Source organism: Pelobates fuscus, chromosome 9, assembly GCF_036172605.1.
Source record: "Pelobates fuscus isolate aPelFus1 chromosome 9, aPelFus1.pri, whole genome shotgun sequence".
NCBI classification, from domain to species: domain Eukaryota; kingdom Metazoa; phylum Chordata; class Amphibia; order Anura; family Pelobatidae; genus Pelobates; species Pelobates fuscus.
In genome coordinates, this window is record NC_086325.1 from 68984706 (window position 1) to 69008609 (window position 23904).

General features: G+C 39.9%; 1 protein-coding gene across 5 annotated transcripts in view; it reads left to right on the plus strand.

The window, feature by feature from the left end:
- Positions 1–23904, plus strand: part of KLHL13 (kelch like family member 13) — an 88886-nt gene that overhangs the window by 60527 nt on the left and 4455 nt on the right. For all 5 annotated transcript variants that reach the window (XM_063432056.1, XM_063432057.1, XM_063432055.1 and 2 more), the window contains one exon: positions 3926–4721. In XM_063432056.1, the coding sequence (XP_063288126.1) occupies positions 3926–4721 (796 nt within the window). The remainder of the gene's footprint in view (positions 1–3925; positions 4722–23904) is intronic.

The following is a 23904-nucleotide window of genomic DNA, read 5'->3' on the forward strand; positions in this document are numbered from 1 at the left end:
TGATGATTATCTGCGCAGCTTTGTGCGTAGAATAAAGCTATTTGATGGAGTGGTGTTGTGCAGAGAGGCACTGAGGCTAGTGGTGTTGTGCAGAGAGGCACTGAGGCTAGTGGTGTTGTGCAGAGAGGCACTGAGGCTAGTGGTGTTGTGCAGAGAGGCACTGAGGCTAGTGGTGTTGTGCAGAGAGGCACTGAGGCTAGTGGTGTTGTGCAGAGAGGCACTGAGGCTAGTGGTGTTGTGCAGAGAGGCACTGAGGCTAGTGGTGTTGTGCAGAGAGGCACTGAGGCTAGTGGTGTTGTGCAGAGAGGCACTGAGGCTAGTGGTGTTGTGCAGAGAGGCACTGAGGCTAGTGGTGTTGTGCAGAGAGGCACTGAGGCTAGTGGTGTTGTGCAGAGAGGCTTGAAGACTATGGTGAGGCCTAATAGAAAGCAGTTGTTGTTGGGGGATTCCATCATAAGAGGTGTGGAGATGGACAATGGTGGTCTTGTGAGGTGTCTTCCCGGAGCTACTGCTCACAGAGACAGGAGACGTATCTGTAATATTGTTAAGCAAGCAAAGCAGGAAGGGGAATTGGATGTACTTGTCCATTTAGGGACAAATGACTTGGCTTGCAATGAGGTTTCAGAGGTTAAGGAAGTTTTTAGTGTTTTTGCCAATGATATACGGCAGGTTGCTTCCACACTGTCATTCTCTGAAGTTCTGCCTGTGCATAACACTAAGAACGACAGGTGGATGCGTATTAGGGACTTTAACTTGTGGCTTGGTGAATGGTGTCGGGAGCAAGGATTTGGCTTTATTGCTCATGGTAGCTCTGTTTGGAATGGAAATAAACTGTACAAAAAAGATGGTTTGCATCTTTCTCAAAAGGGAACAAATGTTCTCAGTGAGCAGTTCAGAGGTTTTGCTAGGATGTTTTTAAACTAGGAGGGGGGGGCAAAAGGGTGATAAAACATCAATCCAATTGTCCCCCAAAACAAGGACAGAAGGTGCCTGTAGCAAGTGTGTTAAAAAATGATAAGCTTAGAGTCATGTCTACAAATGCTCGCAGTTTAGGGAATAAGATACATGAACTTGTGGCAATAATGGCAACTGATAGTGTAGATTTAGTCGCTGTTACCGAGACATGGTATAATGAGAAAAATGACTGGGACATAGCAATACCAGGGTACTCTTTATATAGAAAAGACAGGGAAGGCAAGAAAGGGGGAGGGGTGGCCCTGTATGTAAAGGATAGCATAAAATCTAGCCTAATAAAGGTTAGTGAGGCGAACATAGAGTCCGTTTGGGTTACGTTAGAATTTGGTAATCACACAGTAACTCGTGTAGGTGTGATTTATAGGCCCCCAGGACAAATTGAAGAGTTAGATAATCTACTAGTTGAAGAAATAGCTAAAATGACAATGAAGGGGGAAGTTATCATCATGGGTGACTTTAATCTTCCTGATGTGAATTGGAAAACAAAAATAGCTACTTGTGCCAGGAGCACACATATTCTAAACTCCCTACTGGGATTGTCTCTAAAACAAGTCGTTGAGGAGCCAACTCGTAAAGAGGCCATACTAGATTTAGTGTTAACAAATGGAGATTTGGTATCAGATATTACTGTAGGTGAAAGTTTAGGATCCAGTGATCATCAGTCAGTGTGGTTTAATATAAGAACAGTGACTGAGTCACACCACACAAAAACAAAAGTTTTAGACTTTAGAAAAACAGACTTTTCTAAAATTAGAATATGTGTAAAGGAGTCATTATCAGACTGGAGCAATTTATATGGAGTCCAAAATAAATGGGATTATTTAAAAGTTGCACTACTGAAGGCAACAGAAAATTGCATTAGGCTTGTCAGTAAAAGCAAAAATTCAAGAAACCACTGTGGTACTCCGCAGATGTGGCCAAAATAGTAAAAAACAAAAAGTTAGCATTTAGTAATTATAAAAAAAACCAGAGTGAGGAAGACAGAATGACCTATAAGATTAGGCAGAAAGAGGCTAAGCAAGTTATAAGAGCTTCCAAATCCCACACAGAAGAGAAAATAGCACAGTCAGTAAAAAAGGGGGACAAAACTTTTTTTAGATACATAAATGAGAAAAGAAAAGTAAAACAAGGATTAGTTAGATTAAAAACAAAAGAAGGAAGGTATGTAGATGAGGATAAAGGTCTAGCTGACTGCCTCAATGAATATTTTTGTTCGGTATTTACAGATGAAAATGAAGGAAAGGGACCTCTGTTAACAAAAAGGATAAATGAGTCATTTATTACACGTGAGTTTACAGAGGAAGAGGTTCTATTTCAACTGTCAAAAGTAAAGACAAATAAGTCAATGGGACCTGATGGAATACACCCAAAGCTATTAAAAGAGCTTAGTGGTGTACTAGCAAAACCATTAACAGATTTATTTAACCAATCATTGAAAACAGGAGTAGTCCCAGAAGATTGGAAGTTAGCGAATGTTGTGCCCATTCACAAGAAAGGTAATAGGGAGGAGTCGGGCAACTATAGGCCAGTAAGCCTTACTTCAGTAGTGGGGAAAGTGATGGAAACCATGTTAAAGGATAGGATTGTTGAACATCTAAAAACACATGGATTTCAAGACCAGAGACAACATGGGTTTACTTCAGGGAGATCATGCCAAACTAATCTTATTGATTTTTTTGATTGGGTAACTAAAATTATAGATCAGGGTGGTGCAGTAGACATTGCTTACTTAGATTTCAGTAAGGCTTTTGACACTGTTGCACATAGAAGGCTTATCAATAAACTACAATCTTTGAGTTTGGATTCGAATATTGTTGAATGGGTAAGGCAGTGGCTGAGTGACAGGCAACAGAGGGTTGTAGTCAATGGAGTATATTCGAAGCTTGGGCTTGTCACCAGTGGGGTACCTCAGGGATCTGTACTTGGACCCATTCTCTTTAATATTTTTATTAGTGATATTGCAGAAGGTCTTGATGGTAAGGTGTGTCTTTTTGCGGATGATACTAAGATATGTAACAGGGTTGATGTTCCAGGAGGGATAAGCCAAATGGCAAATGATTTAGGTAAACTAGAAAAATGGTCAGAGTTGTGGCAACTGACATTTAATGTGGATAAGTGCAAGATAATGCATCTTGGACGTAAAAACCCAAGGGTAGAGTACAAAATATTTGATAGAGTCCTAACCTCAACATCTGAGGAAAGGGATTTAGGGGTGATTATTTCTGATGACTTAAAGGTAGGCAGACAATGTAATAGAGCAGCAGGAAATGCTAGCAGAATGCTTGGTTGTATAGGGAGAGGTATTAGCAGTAGAAAGAGGGAAGTGCTCATGCCATTGTACAGAACACTGGTGAGACCTCACTTGGAGTACTGTACACAGTACTGGAGACCCTATCTTCAGAAGGATATTGATACCTTAGAGAGAGTTCAAAGAAGGGCTACTAAACTGGTTCATGGATTGCAGGATAAAACTTACCAGGAAAGGTTGAAGGATCTTAACATGTATAGCTTGGAGGAAAGACGAGACAGGGGGGATATGATAGAAACATTTAAATACATAAAGGGAATCAACACAGTAAAGGAGGAGACTATATTTAAAAGAAGAAAAACTACCACAACAAGAGGACATAGTCTTAAATTAGAGGGACAAAGGTTTAAAAATAATACCAGGAAGTATTACTTTACTGAGAGGGTAGTGGATGCATGGAATAGCCTTCCAGCTGAAGTGGTAGAGGTTAACACAGTAAAGGAGTTTAAGCATGCGTGGGATAGGCATAAGGCTATCCTAACTATAAGATAAGGCCAGGGACTAATGAAAGTATTTAGAAAACTGGGCAGACTAGATGGGCCGAATGGTTCTTATCTGCCGTCACGTTCTATGTTCTATGTTTCTATGAGTTTTTTTTTGTTTGTTTTAAATATATAATTTTTTCTTCTTCTTGTTCAAAAGGTTACTTTGGAAAATTGTGTTGAAGTTGGACGGATCGCAAATACTTATAATCTCACTGAAGTTGATAAGTACGTAAATAACTTTATCTTGAAGAATTTCCCACCATTATTAACTACTGGGGAGTTTGTGAAACTCCCATTTGATCGTCTTGCCTTTGTGCTTTCCAGTAATAGCCTTAAGCAATGTTCTGAGCTCGAACTCTTCAAGGCTGCCTGCCGATGGCTACGTTATGAAGACTCTCGGATGGAATATGCAGCAAAAATAATGAAGAATATCCGATTCCCACTAATGACACCGCAAGACCTTATAAACCATGTTCAGACTGTGGATTTCATGAGAACTGATAATACGTGTGTAAATTTGCTTTTGGAAGCTAGCAATTACCAAATGATGCCCTTCATGCAGCCTGTTATGCAGTCTGAAAGAACTGCTATTCGCTCAGACAATACACATCTGGTCACTTTGGGAGGAGTATTAAGACAGCAGTTGGTTGTTAGTAAAGAGTTGCGGATGTACGATGAGAAGGGGCATGAATGGAAAGCTTTAGCTCCTATGGATGCTCCGAGATACCAGCATGGAATCGCCGTCATTGGAAATTTTCTTTACGTGGTTGGTGGCCAAAGCAATTATGACACAAAAGGAAAAACCGCTGTAGACACAGTATTTAGGTTTGATCCCCGATACAATAAGTGGATGCAGGTGGCCTCTTTAAATGAAAAGCGAACCTTTTTCCACCTAAGTGCCCTGAAAGGTCATCTGTATGCAGTTGGCGGTCGAAATGCAGCTGGTGAACTTGGTAAGAAATTTTGATCTGAATAATGAATCTTTTATGTACGTTATTTCATTATTATTAATAAAGCGCCAACAAATTCCGCAGCTCTGTACAATGAGATTAGTCATTACATTTCTCAAGACTGTTCAATGGGGAGTCTGAGCACTGTGTGCCAATGAAGAGTCTAGACTGCAGACATCAGTCTTTTGTTAATGGTCAAACCGTTCTTGAGTGGTATAAATGCATAATACAATACAATTAACCATTTGAAAAGTCAGTTCTATAACAAGTTGGATAGGCAATAGAAACTCCGTATGGCCAATGAACTGTGAATAAAAAAATATTTTTATCACCTTGTGCTGCAGGGTTGTTTCCGCTTGGAATAAAGTATTTTGTGTGTGATGTCTGCTATAATATGGCACAAACCATTAGCCTAACACCATAAGTACAGAATGAGCTATTATGATACTATTAAACAGGCAGGACTGGTAAAATCTCCAGGAGCAGATCCTCTACAGATTTATGCTGGCCTCCTCTTCGGACCGTGATAAAAGGCTTTAAGTTGAAGACTGAATTGAAGCCAATATTAGAGGGACACTCCAGGCATCAAAACAACATAAACTAAAATATTATTGTTATGGTGCCACTTTCAGTCTGAAAGAACTGCTATTCGCTCAGACAAAACACATCTGGTCACTTTGGGGGGAGTATTAAGACAGCCGTTTGCTAATAAAGAGGTTCAATCTTTCTCGGACAGTTTAACCCCAAAGTTACCTCCAGCGCTAATCTCCCCACTCCACCCACAGATGGCTTCTGAATTTTTATTTTCAGAAATTGCAGAATGCATGGCATCAGGGGTGCTGCTAATTGGTTCAGAGCGGTCAGCTCGGCCAATCTGACTCTCCACTTACAAAACTGGTTTGGAAAGAAACATACCTTTTCCAAGCCTGACCGGCGCTTCCTGAAACTGAAATTTCACCTGGGGGTAGTGGAGATTGGCGCTGGAAGCTATTTTGGGTTTAAACTGTTCGAGAATGGTTTTAACCTATGAAGGTGAGAGAGAGGGTCAGGGGGCATCCTGACACCATAACTTAATTTAGATGAAATTGTTATGGTGCCTTAAGCAGCCTCAACTGTCTCTTTAAGGTTTCTTTCTACTCTTTCTTATCTGCAAAGGTGTGAGTAGTAGGCATACAATCTATACATCATAGCATTCCACTGTGCAAGGAAATAATGAACAGCTCTTAAAAAAAGGCCACATATAGTCAACTGAAAAAAACAACAGTAACACAAAACATGTAAAACCGAACACTTACACTTACAAACATCTGAAGGCTTTCAGCCAGTGAACAGTGAAACACCCAAAATTGGTATGCTAATCAGGAAGTATGGACTTCTGCTTTAGCATATCAATACAACCAGAGCCAGAATAGTGTATAACTGCTCATAAACAGTTTGACGTTTTACCCTAGGGCAGCTCCAGGAGACTTGGAACCGTAACATAACCATACAGTAAACTGTGGTAACTTTGGTGCGCAGAGTATCCTTTTAATGTGATGAATAACAGGATTGTCTGTAATCAATGTCACTTATGTTAAGAACAATTGCCAAGGTTTACTTACAACCAGGCTTCTTTATCAGACACTGGCAACATGCAGATAAGTAGATGTTTGTCCCCAATAAGAGTTAACTTTTTGTTTTCTGAAGGAAGGCCTGTTTAGGGGCTGGAAAATGGGTTCTGGTAAACAATGCCACGCATATTGATATGAACATGGGTAGTAGTGGGTATAGAATCTGGTTTCTGGACATGTGCTGGATGGTAGTATACAGACCGGTTTCATTTAGTTTTCCTATCCATTTAATCTTCGACACCACACTTCTAAAAACCCCCCTACAAATGGCATATAAGACTAACCTAGACACTCACCAATATCCTCCTAAATGTGGCCCAGTTGTTGTAAAGACGTCCCATACTCTATTACAGGGAAGCTAAAATAACCTTAAACCCCAGTTTTATATTTACCCCCAATATTATTTATTTATTGTACATGTGTTTTTATTAGATTTTTCAGTTTTCAAAACACTCAGTAGACTCTTAGTTCTCCAACAGAATACATAATCTGTAACCGTTGAGATACGCAGATCTCTATAAGAGAACAAGGCATTAGAGACGTGCAGGTCTCTGTAATGTGTGAGGCAGAGCATAAAAGTACTACTAGTAGAGACACCGTACAAAGGCAAAGTGTGTGCTTCACATGTGGATATCCAGTGGTTACCAGGAGATGGAACTTACGAGGTTGTTGTGGGGGCAAGATAAAGCCTCAGAATCCATGTTAACTGTTGGGGCACTTCGTCTCCGATCAGTGGTCTCCGCAGAGCGAGGGGAACAAGGGGGAGTAAAGAAATACGTTTTGAAAACGGGGATAATGCAAAAAGAGAAGGAAGGGGGGGGGGGGGAATAATCGAGATTTAAATAAAAGAATTTTGCTAAGATGCAAGCTGGTAACCTTGGTAGACATGGCTAAGGCTGCAACGTTTGTGTATCACTATAGTAGTGCTTGTGTACTGGGCTGTCCCAGTCTTTCACCTGATTGGAAGGTATATTACATCAAGTTACTGTTAGAGGGCTTGAAAGTCTACTTATTCTGTGGATAGGATCCACTGTGCCCAAATGTTTGTTTACGCGTGAAGTCGTCTGACAGCCTAGTATTATTTTTGAATTATGCTTGGGCAACCACCACCACCAAATATATAGATTTAAAGCAATACTCCAAGCACCATAACCGCAGCCCCTCAATGTAGTGTTTTTAGGTGCCAGAATTGTCCTAGCACCTCACCCATTGTAAGTGGCTAAGAGTGTCAACTTTAGCTTTTCTAGTGCCTACATCAAAATTCGTATAAATTAGCTTAAGTGCTTTTGCCGGTTTTAATCAGGTGTCCTAATAATTCAAAAAACATGCAGGTGATTTTTCACTTTAAGTAGAAACTGTCATTCTTATGTTCCATATTCTATTCATTAGTGTTTTGTAAAGGGCTTTGTCAAAAAGCAAGCACAATAAAATTGCTTACTCACTGACCTGGTTAATATGCCTCGTCAATTTTCATACTTGTTATGCAAATCGTCTTATTTTTTCCATTATTCTTTCTCATGTTGAAAATTGTCAGTTTAGGGCAGCAAATCTCCATTTGCTTCTATAGGGGTTCATTGGGGATGTTTTTTCAGCTGTTTGTTCTGTTTAATTGAAACAGATCCTTTATTTTAATGTCACATGTTCAGAGTTTGTTTTAATTGAACAAGATCCTCAGTGACTTAAGTGCAGACTTCAGCTAGTTCATGGAGTTTGTCAAAGATGAGTATGGGGGAAAATGGTAAATCTGAGTGGATTTTTATGAAACGCACTGGGTGTGCCTGTTCACAGGGAGATATTAGTGAAATTATACCAAACTAAAATCTCTAAAAAAAAAAAAAAAAAAAAAAAGGTTGTATGCTCTATTTGATTGAACAAACACTACCACACCTTTCAAATCTGCTGTAACGTTTTCCCATTATTATTGGGATTAATGAAACCAATGGGGTTCCAATGGCACATGCAGTTTATAACCGGGTCCTGTGCTATTTGGTTACATATTTGAAATACATTTTTGACCGTGCACTGATCTTGGCATGCCTTAAAATAGATGACTAATTCATGGGAGCTCTGGCAGAAACTTCCCAGATAATTCATGTGTTATTTATGTTTGTGGGAGTATATTTTGTCACCTGTTCTAACTACAAATGTCCTGTGCATCTGCTAGGAGGGCGTATTTTAGCTTCACACAATGCGTTAGAAGAAATCAGCTGTACAACCCACTAACAACCAGATGGTCAACATGACTGTCATAACTGCGTGTTATTGCGTTGACGGTCATTGCTATTTAGATAGTGATGAAGCCTTATGGCAAGTCTAGATTAAAAATTTCACATCTATGAATAGTGTATTCATGATGCAAACTGCTTAACCTGATCAGGATAGACAGTCTCAAAATGTTTGCTTTTACCTTCCAGAATTATGAACATAATCGTAATCTGACCTAATTTCCACACATTGTTGCCCTCAAATTTATACATATTTAATATTTTATAATACTTTTGTATGTGTGCTTCAGAGATTTTTTTGTATGCTGCAATCTATTATAATAATTCTGAACAGTACATACCCAAGCTACACTTAAAAGGACTCTCCAGTGCCAGGAAAGCACATCTGTTTTCCTGGTACTACAGGACCCTGTAGTGCCCCTCTCCCTCCCACCCCCCATCCCATGTTGGTGAAGAGGTTAAAACCCCTTCAGCTGCTTGCCTGAATCCAGCGCCGATGTCCCTTTGGCGCAGGTTTAGGCTCCGCCACGCTCCTCCCCCGCTGATGTCAGGCCGCGCGCGCATTAGACCTCCCCATAGGAAAGCATTATTCAATGCTTCCTACGGGGATTCCGGCGACACTGAAGGTACTGATGCATAGCGCGAAGACGTCCAGCGTTGTTTAAAACACTTTTTTCGTGTTCTAAGAACACGGAAGTCCCTGTAGACAGCCACTAGAGGAGGACTTAACCCTGCAAGGTAATTATTGCAGTTTATAAAAACTGCAATAATTACACTTGCAGGGTTAAGGGTGGTGGGAGTTGGCACCCAGATCACTCCAATAGTCTGGGTGCCTGGAGTGTCCCTTTAATATTTAAAGGAAAGTTTCAGCCTTTATAAACTAAATATTATTTAAGGTTATTGTATGTATGTATGTGTGTGTGTGTGTGTATATATATATATATATATATATATATATATATATATATATATATATATATATATATATATATATATATATATATTGTCCATGCACATCTAGTTTGTTAAAGCTGCCTTGATTGCCCCAAATTATTGCCCCATTAAAGATTTATGTACCAATCACTGGGTGAGGGCGCTTATTTGACAGCAACCTCTATAGCTGTCATCTTGGTAAAAGGAAGATCAGTTAAAGATTATAAAGCATAACTTTCAATCTACACATTTGCTACTATCTTTTGTTTTCCCAACAGACCTTTCCACACATTTTTATTGTTGACAGGTCTACTAAAATGTTTCTTGTTGTAAAGAACTAATGTGTTTCTACAATTCTGACTACCTATAAGAATATACTATAAGGACCTGTGAGTGGGGAGTATAAAACAAACTGGAAATGTAGTCAGAATCCTAGAAAACTTTGTTGGGTACAGTTTATATCTTAACTACAGTAAAACAGAAAGCTAAAAGCCGGTTATCAAGAAGCATAGATGAGAAATAGATCAGGCTCTCTGCAGGAAGGAGGTCTCTTCAGCCTACGTGCCAATGACCATTCTATACCCAAAAAACAAATTGACAGGTGGGAGAGAGGCCTATTTTTTTTTTTTTTTTTTTTTTAAATCTCCCCTCCATCTATGTTGCTTAGCTTACTAATGTCTTCTTGCCTGTACTGCAACAAACACACTTTAAAGGACCATGTTAAATGAACACTATAGGGTCAGGAACACAAACATGTATTCCTGACGCTATAGTGTTAAAACCCGCCATCTAGCCCCCCTGGGCCCCTCATGCATCCCTAAAAACAGTAAAATCTTACTTGTATTCAAGCCAGGAGCTTCTGGCTCTGCCCTGTCTGCCTCAGACCAGCAAGCAGTCTGCTGACCTAATCAGAAGTGGTAGCCTGATCCAATCACAATGCTTCCCCATAGGATTGGCTGAGACTGACAAGGAGGCAGATCAGGGGCAGAGCCAGCACAATTCAAACAGTCCTGGCCAATCAGCATCTCCTCATAGATGAATTGAATCAATGAGAAAAATGCAGTGTCTGCATGCAGAGGGTGGAGACACTGAATGTTTGGTTGCATTTTAGGCAGCCATGACCCAGGAAGGATTTCTAACAGCCATCTGAGGAGTGGCCAGTGAAGTTATCACTAGGCTGTAATGTAAACACTGCATTTTCTCTGAAAAGACAGTGTTTGCAGCAAAAAGCGTGAAGGTAATGATTCTACTCACCAGAACAAATTCAATAAGCTGTAGTTGTTCTGGTGACTATAATGTCCCTTTAACTTAGTAGGTTTGAGTGTATGTGTATTTATTTCTTATTTCTGCTTATTGAAAACCAGCCAAGCCAACTGTACCTAACTAAGTTTTCAAGAACTCTGACTACATTTCCAGTTTGTTTTATACTCACAGGTCCTTATAGTTCATTCTTATAGGTAGTCAGACTTTTAGAATCACATTCTATACCAGATATTCGAAGCAAATGTATAGGTTGAAAGTTACGCTTGATCCTCTCTAATGGATCTTCCTTTTACCATGGTGACAGCTGTAGAGGCTGCTATCGATTAAGCGCCCTCACCCAGTGATTGGTGCATAAATCTTTCATTTGGGCTGCATGCCACAAATTGGTATTGCGCTCTCAACATTACAGTGATGAGAAGATCCTTAGAATTGTTACCTCTATTAGTAAACCCTTGCACAAGAACTAATGTACCACCTTTTGGTTCAGAAAACAAAAATATTTTTTTACACAAATGTTTAGCAATATAGCCTCTATTTTTATTTATCTATTTTTTTTTTTTTTTCAAAACATTAAAACACAAACAAGTTGGGATGGTAGTTGACCACAGAGTCTTATGCATTGGTGTAGACTACATTTTTTCAGGAGACTCCATGTCTCCTTGAGTACATTTTCATTCATTTATTTTGAATTAGCAAGGAGTGCTGTGTGTATGACTGTCAGTGTTTTTCTGTGTTGCAGTGTTACATTATCTGCAGGTAATTCTGGGATTTATTTTTATTTTTGAAGTGGTTGTCGTGTGTGGAATCTGTAAGTGTAGGGTTTAACATTTGAAATGCTGCATACACGGTGTTAAAGCAGCTCAGACAGCATTATTAGTCCGTCTGGAACAAGCATTTCAGGCTAGGTAAAGTTAAATGTGCATACTTGATATCTGCCGTGAGCAGGTCTTCCCTGCTGTCTGTCCTCTGTGAAGTCCCTCTTCAGTGAAAGGTAGGGACGTCACCAGTGTATCATCCTGCTTCAGGTAAAATTTGGACTCTGCTCTCGATCGAATGCCAATTTCATGCTTTCTTTAATTTTTGTTTAAAAGGGTCAGATGATCGCATTCAGCCAATAAGTTAGCTCAGCACTGCAGGTTCAGCTCATGAGAGCTAACTGAAGCTCCTGTTTAGCATTTTAGAAGTGGCTGAGATCATCAAATCTAATGATGTCCACAATGGAAGTAGATCAGGGGCAGTGCTGGCAGACCTGCACGTTCTGGAAAGAGGTGAGTTTTCTTAGCAGCTAAATGGTGGTTTTAACAATATAGGGTCAGGAATACACATTTGTTCCTATACCTATAATGTTACTTTAACTATTTTGTGTTGTAGGATAGCCACAAAAATGCTAAATTGTTATCAATTAAGATGTCAAATCATAGGGGCTCATGACATGGCATTTATTAAAGAAGATGCATTTTACACAATTTCCTCTTTATATACATTATTTTGCGACCGTTTTGCAGTTGGAAATGTTTGATGTATAAGTAACTAAATTATGAACAATAGAATTTCTAAAAATAAGTTACACACTGGACATTTATTTTGTTTACCGACCATGCTTAAGTCTGTATATTTTGCATAATGCAACATGCCAGAACTGTCAATAGAATTATTTTGGCAAGGTATGATAATTTTATCAATGTTGGGCTTATCCCAAAGCACTCCCATCCCTACAATGCATTAGAGAATTTTTTTTTTTCCTGTTACTTGTTGAGTCAGTTTTTTTTTTTATTTTTTATAAATTTGCATGTGTATTTATAAAAGGAAGCGGTTTTTCTGTAAAGATTCAATAAAGTCCAAAGGGCAGAAAATGTAACGGTCAATTCAATTAGATTCTTCTTTTTCTTTTCATTAAAATAGTTTTTTCTTTTTTTTTTGGCATATTTTGCAAAGCCCCCTGAATGTGGCAACCTTGGGGTGAAACTGATAGTTACTTAACGGACGCTTTCCCTCATGGGCACTGCCATGTTGTTTTTCAGCTCCTGGTACATGTGTGAGAGTACAACACATGTCCAGTGTGCTTCTCAGTGGTGACAGTGTATGTGATACTTGTATCTTTAAATAACAGTAAAATGTAAGTAGGATGGAAGTTAAAACATTTTTTTTTTCGATGAGATTAGAGTCCAAATTGTGAATCAAGTCCTCAGAAGTTTTATACGAGTAATCATGTTTGTTTACAGAATGCGACGTTCATTCATTTTTATATAATTTTTAATTTTTTTTTTTTTTTTTTTTTAGTTACTATATTTAAAGCACATTAATCACTTCGGTACATATATGTATAGATTATGGTGCTATGGTCTCTTTAGAAAGCTAACTTGAACAAATCCATGAATTAGATTCATGCAGGTAGGTTTAATGAGATACAGAGTACTTCTTTTAAAAAGACTTGCTGAGAAATCTTAGCAACTTGCTGGCTTTTGTAGACTCTGGGGTTTGCAGCAAATGAGGGAAATTCTCCATTATGTGTTGGAGAATTGTCACCCATATGCCCATTCACACTGCCTTACATATTTATCTTCCCCAGTCACCATTCTCTTTAAAGTGGCACTAATTGCCAACTGGGGACTTTGCATGATTTGCAAAACCCCTGAAAGTGAAGTTGCCGCTGGGTGTCCCATGGCCAAGGGGAGCTACTGGGTGGAGCTACCATGGTCAAAAAGTACACATCTCCCAGTCGTTTCCATAATTAAGTCCCCTTCTTTGTAGAGGGCTGAAAGGAAGCCTTCAAAGTAGTGATGGTACCTGACAAGTGTAAGGCTTAATTGGACTGGTGGTAGGAAGCTTTCCCCCAGGCTATAATCACAAGGACCACTAAAGTCACACAGACCACTTCATCTCAATGAAGTGGTCTGGGTGCAGTGACCTTGTCATTTATACTCTGCAATTTAAAACAATTCAGTTCGGTAGAAACTGTAATGCTTACATTGCATTTCATTGTTGTTTTCCTGACAGCCATTAGAGGTGCTTCTTAGAGTTTCACTTCGTCGTGACATCGGTGAGGATGTTAAACCTCAATAAATGTAGCGCATACAGAAGCATTGGATTCACTGCTTTCCTACACTAAGCATTTGATTGGATGCACGCATCTCGTCCCCAATGCTCCTCTGTGATGCAGGGAGGAAAGTAGTGAGGATGCAGTCCACAGAAGGCTAGTGCATGTTATGTCCAATGGTCAGTCAACATGAAACCAGTAGCTGCGGCTAAACAAAATGTATTTTAAAATGAATGTATTTGTCAGTTACTGCTTTTCTGAATATGGTACTGGGTGCTGAACACCCGCTGTGCCTAATTTAGCACATCTCTGCTAAGTGTTATTTTGGCAGACCAAAGATCCAGGTATAGTTAGAACGTGTTGGGATGTCAAGGGTTTTTGTAATGTATTTTTTTTTTTTTTTTTTTTTGGTACTGATTCATTTATTAAGATTTTTAAGCATGTAATAATCCAGAGCCTGCACATATCGAATTAGTAGCAAACAAGTGTAATAAATGGTCCAGTATTTAGTTCACCTGACTTTAATTTGTACTCAACTGAATAACATATTGAATATTGGGATTAGAGTATTGGCTCCAAGCACTGTCGTAAAGGACATGTGAATGTTTCTTGGTGACACGTTGGCTTGAGGATGGGAAAAAAAAAAATTATACTTCAAAACAAATCTGAGAAGACAGAACTGCAACATCAATTTAGTGTAAAAGTTATATATGTTGAAACCACTGGAATATGGTCCCTTCACCCTTAGGAAAAAGAGCACCTGCCCCTTCATTAAAGGGCTTTTTTTGTGACAAATACATGTACTTATTATTACTGTGCAGGTGACAGTTACAGCTTTCAAACAATGTCTACCTGCTTGCTCACTGCTCCCATGATCCCTAGTATTTCATTTTGTTTGAAGTGTACATGCATTGAAGGCTCTGACGGGTCTTTTTCAAACTCATTAATAAAACATAGGTATGTAAACTTCAACCCACCATTTAGTCAATAACTCTTGCACCGTTTGGAATCCTGAAACTGTCGCATCGGTAAACCTAATGAAATTGGAAAAAATAGATTCCCCTTTTTAATTGTTTACTTTTTCAGTAAACCTATCTGTATATATCATATATGTACTATTGTACCTACTGCTAAACTGTTTTTAATATTTTTGAAAGAAATACTGTAGCATTAGGAATATAAAAATAACACTGGTGTTAGGAATCGCTGTGCTCTGCCAATCAGCAGCATCTTGAGTCAGTGTGTCTCTATGGCAGGTATTCAATGTCTTCACTCTTTGCACGACCAAACCCAGGAAGTCCCTCTAGTGGCTTTCCAAGTGACAGCCACTAGAGCAGAATTAGGCAGCAATAGAAACTGCATTTTCTCTGAAAAGAAACGTTTACACTGCTCAATCGCAGGGGCAGGCTCTAGATACCAAAACCACGAAGTTAAGCTTGTAGTGGTTCTGGTTAGGGATCGACCTATCTTTAATTTTTTTTAAATATACTGTTAACTGAACATGTTTGTTTAATTTTATTTTTTGTGCAAATTTTTTTTTAAGTGGATTAATGCACAAAATATGCAATCCGATTTTTAATTTTTTTTTTCCAGAATATTTAGTGTTGGTCTCCCCTCCCCTCCTTTCCCTGTTCCCAAGTGGTCCTCTCCCCTCCCTTCCCTGTTCCTTAGTGTTACTTTCCCCTCAACTCCCCTTCCTGTCTGTTAGTGGTCCTCTCACCTCCCCTCTCTCCCAATACCCTTAGTGTTTCTCTCCCTCCCTTTAGTGTCCTCCCACCTTAGTGGTCCTCTCCCGTCCCTGGTGTGCCTCATTACCTCTCTTGTAGCGTGGCCAAGCGCAGCAGACCGCGGTACAGGAGCTTCAGTTTCCTGTACCCGGCCGGGGTAACAGACAGTGCACTCTCAATGAGCACTTCCTGTTAGTCCAGCCGGGTACAGAAAACTGAAGCTTCTGTACCGCGGTCCACTCTCCTCCGCTCAACCACACTACACTTTGTGACTGGTAGGGGGGAGCGCTGTGCCCTTCCATTCTGCCGGTCACTTGATTCTTGCGTCCCCAGAGCCGGTGCACCCTAAGGCGGCCGCCTGCCCTGCATGCACTGGGTCACCACCGCCTCTCACATTATCATTAATAGTAGCCGATACCGATACTTGCCAAAATAATCGGTCTATCCCTAGTTCTGGTACCTGCAGTATCCTTTTTAAAAGACCCATCCAGGAACCTCTAATTCGGAAATATATTATGTTATAGTGTGTGCCTGATACCACCTGTCACTGACTTTTGGGCAAGAAGAAAAATTGTGGAGTGATTTGCTGCCAATGTTTTTCCTCTAAATCAAGCTTGTAGAATAAGTGGCTTTACAGCTTGTCTGATCTCTGAAGTTCAGTTTATATCTTGGGGTTTTGTTTATTGCTGTACTACTTGCAAAGTAATATTTTAACCGCTCTCAATATAGATTTACAGTTTTTGCACTAGGAAGCTGGCAGAGAGCCATTTGTATTTTGTTTTTGTTTTTTTTTTGTGTATCAGTCTGTAAAAGAGGAGTCTCTTTGCTTCTCTAAACTGGTGTAGAATAGACTGCACCACAATGTTTAAATCTCTAACATTTGCATCCATGATTTGGGGTATTAAAAGGGCAAAGTCATGTTTCGTTAGTACCGTGTCCATTCTCATTTTCATCACATTGAGGATGTAACGTCCCTAGCATACATAATGCAAAGCTTGCTGGAGTTGTTGTTTATCCTATAATGCATTCTTTGCAGGGTAATACTATTGAAACCGTGATTTTGAAAGGGTGTGTTAATGAAATGTATGAGCACAGCCGCTCTAATAAACACCTGTCATTTAAATAAGACAAAGTGACCCTTTGTAGAGAATATAACTGTTACATTACATTCTATAGGAGGTAGGGTGTAAAACATATTAGTACAGGAATTTGCAATCAAGTAAGGTGGGCTGCCCTTTAGAAGAAGGCAAGAGACAGGTATGTGAGGTAGGGGTTAGTCTTGGAGGCCATAAGCTTTCCTAAAGAGATGGGTTTTAAGACACTTCTTAAAAGATGCAAGACTAGGGGAGAGTCTGATGGCGGTAGGCAGGCTATTCCATAGGAAGGGTGCCGCCCGCGAGAAGTCCTGCAAGCGCGAGTTGGCCGTACGGGTGCGGACAACGGACAGGAGGTGGTCACGGGCAGAGCGTTGAGACCGAGAAGGGACATACCTATGGATCTGTGAGAAGATATAAGAGGCGCTAGAGTTGTTCAGTGCTTTATAGGTGTGAGTTAGTACCTTGAATTGACTCCTGTAGCATACAGGAAGCCAATGTAAGGACTGGCAGAGGGGTGAGGTGTGAGAGAAATGACTAGAGAGGAAAATCAATCTAGCAGCAGCGTTCATTACGGACTGTAGGGGTGCAGTACGGCTATTGGGAAGACCAATCAGGAAAGGGTTACAATAATCCATGCAGGAAATTACTAGAGCATGGAAAGCTCCTTGGTAGTATCTGGTGCAAGAAAGGGGCGGATGCGGCTATGTTTTTAAGAGGGAATCTACAGGATTTGGTAGCATGCTGGATGTGAGGCTCAAAGGTGAGACCAGAGTCAAGTATGACGCCAAGACAGTGCGCTTGCAAGGATGGACTGATGTTGGTACCACAAACTTGAAGGGAGAGCGAAAGAGGAGGATCAGTATTAGTAGGAGGAAAGACAAGGAGCTCAGTTTTTGAGAGATTGAGTTTCAGAAAGCGGGGGGACATCCAGTCAGAGATGGAAGAAAGGCAAGCAGTGACACGTTGCAGGACGGCAGGGGAGAGGTCCGGGGAGGAGAGATATAGCTGGGTGTCATCGGCGTACAGGTGGTAGTGGAATCCAAAAGAGGTAATACGTTTGCCAAGAGAGGCAGTATAAAGAGAAAATAGACGGGGACCAAGGACGGAGCCTTGGGGGACTCCAAACGAGACAGGACGAGGGGAGGAGGTATCATTAGAAAAAGAGACACTGAATGAGTGCTGGGAGAGATAAGAGGAAAACCATGAGAGGACAGAGTCACAGAGACCAAGCGATTGAAGAGTTTGAAGGAGAGCATGATCAACGGTGTCAAAGGCCGCTGAGAGGTCAAGAAGAATTAGTATGGAGTAGTGGCCTTTGGATTTAGCTGCGATTAGGTCGTTAGTAACTTTGATAAGGGCAGTCTCTGTAGAGTGGAGAGCGCGGAAGCCAGATTGAAGGGGGTAAAGGAGAGAGTTGGAATTGAGGAAATGAGACACACGGGTAAAGACAAGTCTTTCCAGCAGCTTTGAGGAAAAAAGGAGCAGGGATATGGGACGGTAGTTAGAGGGGGTGGATGGGTCGAGGGATGGTTTTTTTAGTATAGGTACTACAGTGGCATGTTTAAGGTCAGCAGGGACGATGCCAGAAGAGAGCGAGCAGTTGAAGATGTGTGTTAAAGAAGGCACGAGACAAGTGGAGAGAGATCTGATAAGGTGAGATGGGACAGGATCGAGTGGGCAAGTGGTGGGGCGAGAGGAGCAAAGAAGAGCAGCCACCTCTTGGTCAGTAGCTGGGGAGAATGTCTGAAGGGTAGGAAAGGCATGATCTATGTGTGGTTGAGAAACAGAAAGGCAAGGAGGGGAGAATTCTTTCCTTAGTTGTTCAATCTTGTCAGTGAAGTAACATGCAAAGTTATCAGTAGTAAGGTTAGTTTGGGGGGTGGCCACAGCAGGGCGAAGAAGAGAAATAAAGGTGTCAAAGAGACGCCTGGGATTGCAGGAACATGAGCTAATGAGAGAGGAAAAATAGGACTGTTTGGCAAGGGCTGCACTGTATGAACACAATATGAATCTATAATGGAGAAAGTCTGATTGGGTGCTAGACTTCCTCCAGGAGCGTTCAGCACAACGGGAGCATCTTTGCAGGTAGCGCGTTGAGTTAGTATGCCATGGTTGGGTGGCGGGTCCTCCTCGAGGTACTTGTTTGGAGTGGCGCTGCATGCATATTAATTTATACGTTTATATTAAAGCATATATTAATTTTATTGCACTTTTCAGAGTTTTTTTTTTTTTTATTGTATCTTTTGTCTTGTGGCATGTGCAAATATGCACACAACATAAAAGAAGCAAGTATGCGTCAGGCAAGTATAACATGTATATTATTCTAACATTTCCAGCTAAAACAGAATTTATCGTTTAACATTAACCTGAAACAGACCACACTAATCATTGTCATTTTAAACAATACACTATTGTCACCAAAACAACTTTAGCTTAATGAAGCAGTATTGGCATATAGATCAAGCCCCTGCAGTCTCATTGCTCAATTCTCTGCCATTTAGGAGCTAAATCACTTATTTTAATTTTTTTTTTATACAGCCCGTGTCACACCTGCATGTGATTGCATAATATTCACAAACACTTCCTCTAAAGAGAGATCTAATGTTTGAACTTCCTTTATTGCAAAATCTGTTTAATTTAGAAATTCTTATCTTCTGCATTGATAATACTGACCAAGACTCTCTGAAATGTCAACACAGTCCAAAGATACCATAAGACAAAGTAGGGTCTTCTTTGTCTTTAGGACAATCATGAGTTTGGCAAAAGGCAGAGGTTTTTCCAATCCCAGCAAGTGATGGCTTTGGGATTTTGGCATTGATCTATATAGGCTCCTGCGGCATTGCAGAATCATTCATAGATCCCCTTGATATAGTTTTGGGGCTCCTGGCAACAGATGCGCCAGAACCTGAAGAGGATCTGCAAGACTAAAATGTTGGCGTCTGCCAGGGATAGCTTGAAGTAAGTAAAACTTACCTTGACCTGGACCCACGTCAGATCTGTCACTTTCAGGGATCTTTGTGAAATATGCTGATATCCGCTTCAAGTGTAAAAATCATCATTGTTTCCCACCGTGTGTTCCTCAGTAATTATGTAATGACGTATAGTTGGGTAGACATTACTGTTATTTGAGTAATTTTTAAAATGCACTCGTGATCCTAACATAAGGAACAAATAAAGAGGAACTGTCACTTCTGTGGAATTTACACAAGTGAATAAATCCGTGAAAATTACCTATAAATTATGTCAACTTTTTGTTCATGAGATGTTCCATCTTCTTTTAATTTACTATCAAAAATTCAAAATACTTAATAATCCAGTTCAGACAAAGCAAAGCCAGGGCAAACATTTAAAATGAAGTTAAACAGAAACAATGTTTTGTTTCTTCTCTTCTCTGTTTGCTTTCTCTATGCTGACTTATGGGTGCAAAGAACAGACCTTATAGCGACGATTGACAGGGAGTGGAGATGGAGGCGCCCAGTTACAGGATGAAGAAGTATGGATTTGTACATTTAATGTTGTCTCACAACACACTTCAAATTTTTTTTTTATTAAAGGGACGTGAAGCACTTTTAAACAAATATACAAACTAAAATAAAGCAAGTAATAAATGTTTTTGCACTTACTATACGCTTGGTCAGCTTGCAGTGTCTGGCACACTTCTCAGGTAGGGGAATTTCTTCAGCCTCCCCTCTTGCCTCTCACCCACCCATCTCCGTTTCACGTGCACTAGTTATTCATGAGAAGCTTTGTGCACACTCATGGCTTTGGCAATCAAAACCAAAATATACAGCACCAGAACAACTACTTGCCTGTGTTCTAAAACCTACTGCTGTTACAGAGCGAAGTATATATGCAACTTACAAAGCATCATGGGACAATTAATATGTACATAGACCAAGCCAGGGGTAGGTAGCCTTTGGCATTCCAGATGCTGTGGACTACATCTCCCCTGATGCTTTACCAGCCTTATGGCTGCAAGATCATTATGGGAGATGTAGCCACAACATCTGGAGTGCCAAAGGCTGCTTGTCCCTGGACTAAGCTATACAAGCAGGTTCTTCTTGTATCATTTTTAATCTTTGATGTCACTAGTGTTTAGGAATATTTGAAGAAGGACTGATGTCAAAATTACTTGATTGGACAAATCTAGCAACAGTTAGAAAAAGGCAGATGTATGGCTAACCTTATTTACAAATATGATTAAATTTACAAACTTCTCTGGCAGACGTGAGGGGCCGTGGATGGACAGGCAGTCTGCTTCACCACCATACCAGAGCCTAGGCAAAAAGGCACTAGGGTAAACTGAACAGTACGTGTCAATAGGATATTTGCTAATGACAAGTATGCAGAGATTTTAAAAATGAGAATCCACCCCTCCAGTCACTAACTGACCTATCTGAGAGGAATCCATTTCTGAAAATTATTATTATAAAAATTGGGTATATAATATGCAAGTGACACTGTTTTTACTGCAAGCTGTAACCTTTGTTGAAAACTTTTATTGCACACATTGTAACATGATATGTTTCCGACTACCCGCAAAAATAAAGAATGTTAAAAAAAAAAAAAAAAAAAAAAAGAGAATCCAAGGTGGATTTAAAGTCCCTTTTCTATTTGTATTGATTTTGCTTTTTGGCTGCAGGGATTGCTGGCTGTACACATGCAGTTATGTGCATATACAACCGGTAATTGTACTAGGGACTCTGTTGCACATTCACGATTGCTTTTTCAGTGTTCATAGGGCCACTGACTAGTCCTCCTAGGAGGGGGCATGGGAAGTGGAAGGAAAAAATCTGGTAAACATGAAAAAAAGTGTATAGGGAAAGGGTACATTCTGTTTACATTTAATTTACTTGTTTGCTTTCAACAAGACAAAGAACATTTGTCAGGCTTAAAGCCATAAAATTTAATTGTAACTAGCTTTGGGCAATCTGACTTGTGAAGTATGGTTTAGCAAAAAGAGGGGAAAAAAAACCTTAAAAGAAACAAAAGGAAAATAAAGCAGAACTCTGTATAGCATTCAGGTCTCATCTCTCAAAAATACTATAGAAAGTCATGAGCTCATTTAGTAAGTGAAAATGAAGTCCCCTCTATTGTACCAGTAATTAAAAGGACACTATAAGAACAAAAACAACTTTAGCATGTTTAATGTATATATCATGCCCCTGCAGTCTATCTGTGCAATTCTCTACAATTTAGGAAGTAAATCACTTTGTGCAGTAAAGTTATTTTAAACAGATCTCTTTTTACCGGGATTGTGTGGGGAGAGGTGGCTAGGGCCTGAAGGAGTCTCCTGTGTATAATTTTAAGTTCAATTAACCGATCAGAAGATTTAAAAAAAGTCTAAAGTTACACAATGTGCTGTCAGAACTGATTGGAAATAAAACAATTGGCCTATGATCGAGAACTGGACCATTAAACTTCAGGGGCATGATCTATGATCTATATATTAAACTAAGCTAAAGTTGTTTTGCTAAAAGTATTCCTTTAAGTGTGAAGTGGGTTATGGACAGCTATTATTTTATCTGATTACCGTGTACTATATTCTGATATTCTAATCTCTCGTACTGTAGTTTGTAAAGTTGCATCTAACTTAGATATATATTTTCACTTTGCCATAAATGTGTTAACCATTCGTTCCTTATTCTGTAAAGTAAATATCCAGTTCAACTTAAACAAATAGTAAAGCTTATTCTCAAAAAGGGACAAGGAAGGAGAATCTTGTTGATTCCAATGATCAAGTAATCAGATTAAAAGGGGGGCAAAAAAAAGCAAAGTCTGTAGTACAAGTTAAATTATGGGTCTGGAAGTATTGCTATACTTGATTACAAAACTTTTGAATCTGGTGACCGTCTCAGAATCAATGATACATGATGACTGCATTCTCACAAAGACATTCAAAGAAAGCCAATTAATCCCTCATATCCATTTTAAATAACCTAAGGGGTGTATTATAATCCTGGTGTAGGATTGTTAGTCATCTCCGTATTTTACAAGATGCAGCAGCTTAGATAAAGTACCACTATAGGCACCCAGACCACTTCAGCTTAATGAAGTGGTCTGGGTGCCAGGTCCAGCTAGGGTTAACCCATTTTTTTTTATAAACATAGCAGTTTCAGAGAAACTGCTATGTTTATAAATGGGTTAATCCAGCCCTCAAATCCTCTAGTGGCTGTCTCACTGACAGCCGCTAGAGGCGCTTGCGTGATTCTCACTGTGAAAATCATTGAGAGCACGCAAGGGTCCATAGGAAAGCATTGATAATGCTTTCCTATGAGACCGGCTGAATGCGCGCACAGCCAGCTGAATGGGAGGAGAGGAGGAGGATCGGAGGAGGAGAGCTCCCCGCCCGGTGCTGGAGAAAGGTCAGTTTTTAACCCCTTTCCTCTCCCCAGAGCCCGGCAGGAGGGGGTCCCTGAGGGTGGGGGCATCCTTAGGGCACTATAGTGCCAGGAAAACAAGTGTTTTCCTGGCACTATAGTGGTCCTTTAAATTATTTGTGTTTGAGGAGATCATCCGTGGTCAAGCCAGAAAAATGATGTAACCGTTGAGATGGACCAGATTTAAGATGACCCCAATTTTGCAACATATCTGAGAAGGAAATCAAGCTGAGAAATGAAGTGGGGGGGCGGGGGTTATAGCGTAATAGAACATCTATTGGGTTTTTGACAATCCTCTTCTCCAATCATTTATAATTGTTGACCTGTAATGTCTCAATTGAAATAAGTAAACCAGCTAAGGGGAATGTCTGGGAACATCTGATAAATCTTGGTGCTATAAAGTATTTTGTTAGATAAATGTTGAATAAAATTTGTCTCCATACTGGCCTTCTCTCTAACACAATCAGTCTCAACTTAAAAATTAGGGGTCTGTGTTAAGGATAGAAATATTTAGTTGGGTGTACCCATAATTTGATCCATGCTCTTTAATATTGGTGACATTAGAGCCTCCATTGTTGGTGTTTCGGTAGTCAGACAAGCTGCCACAACACTCTAGATCATGTATTGTGTTCATTAAAAAAAAAAAAAAAAAAAACACTTTAATTTGTCACCATTGGACAAAACCACAGGTGAGACTTGAAGTGTATATAGCAGTTTAGGGAAACTGATTTAAAAAGGTGTGCTACTCCCACTCTCTCTCTCTACCGGTCCAAATCACTAAATATAGCTTTCAAGATTTAAAGGATACTTAGATCACGTTGTATATAAACTCCTTGCTACTTTAATTTTACTGTAGACCATGACTAAGGCATATCTGGGAGGTTTTAGGACAAAAATAAGTAATCGTGTAGTAG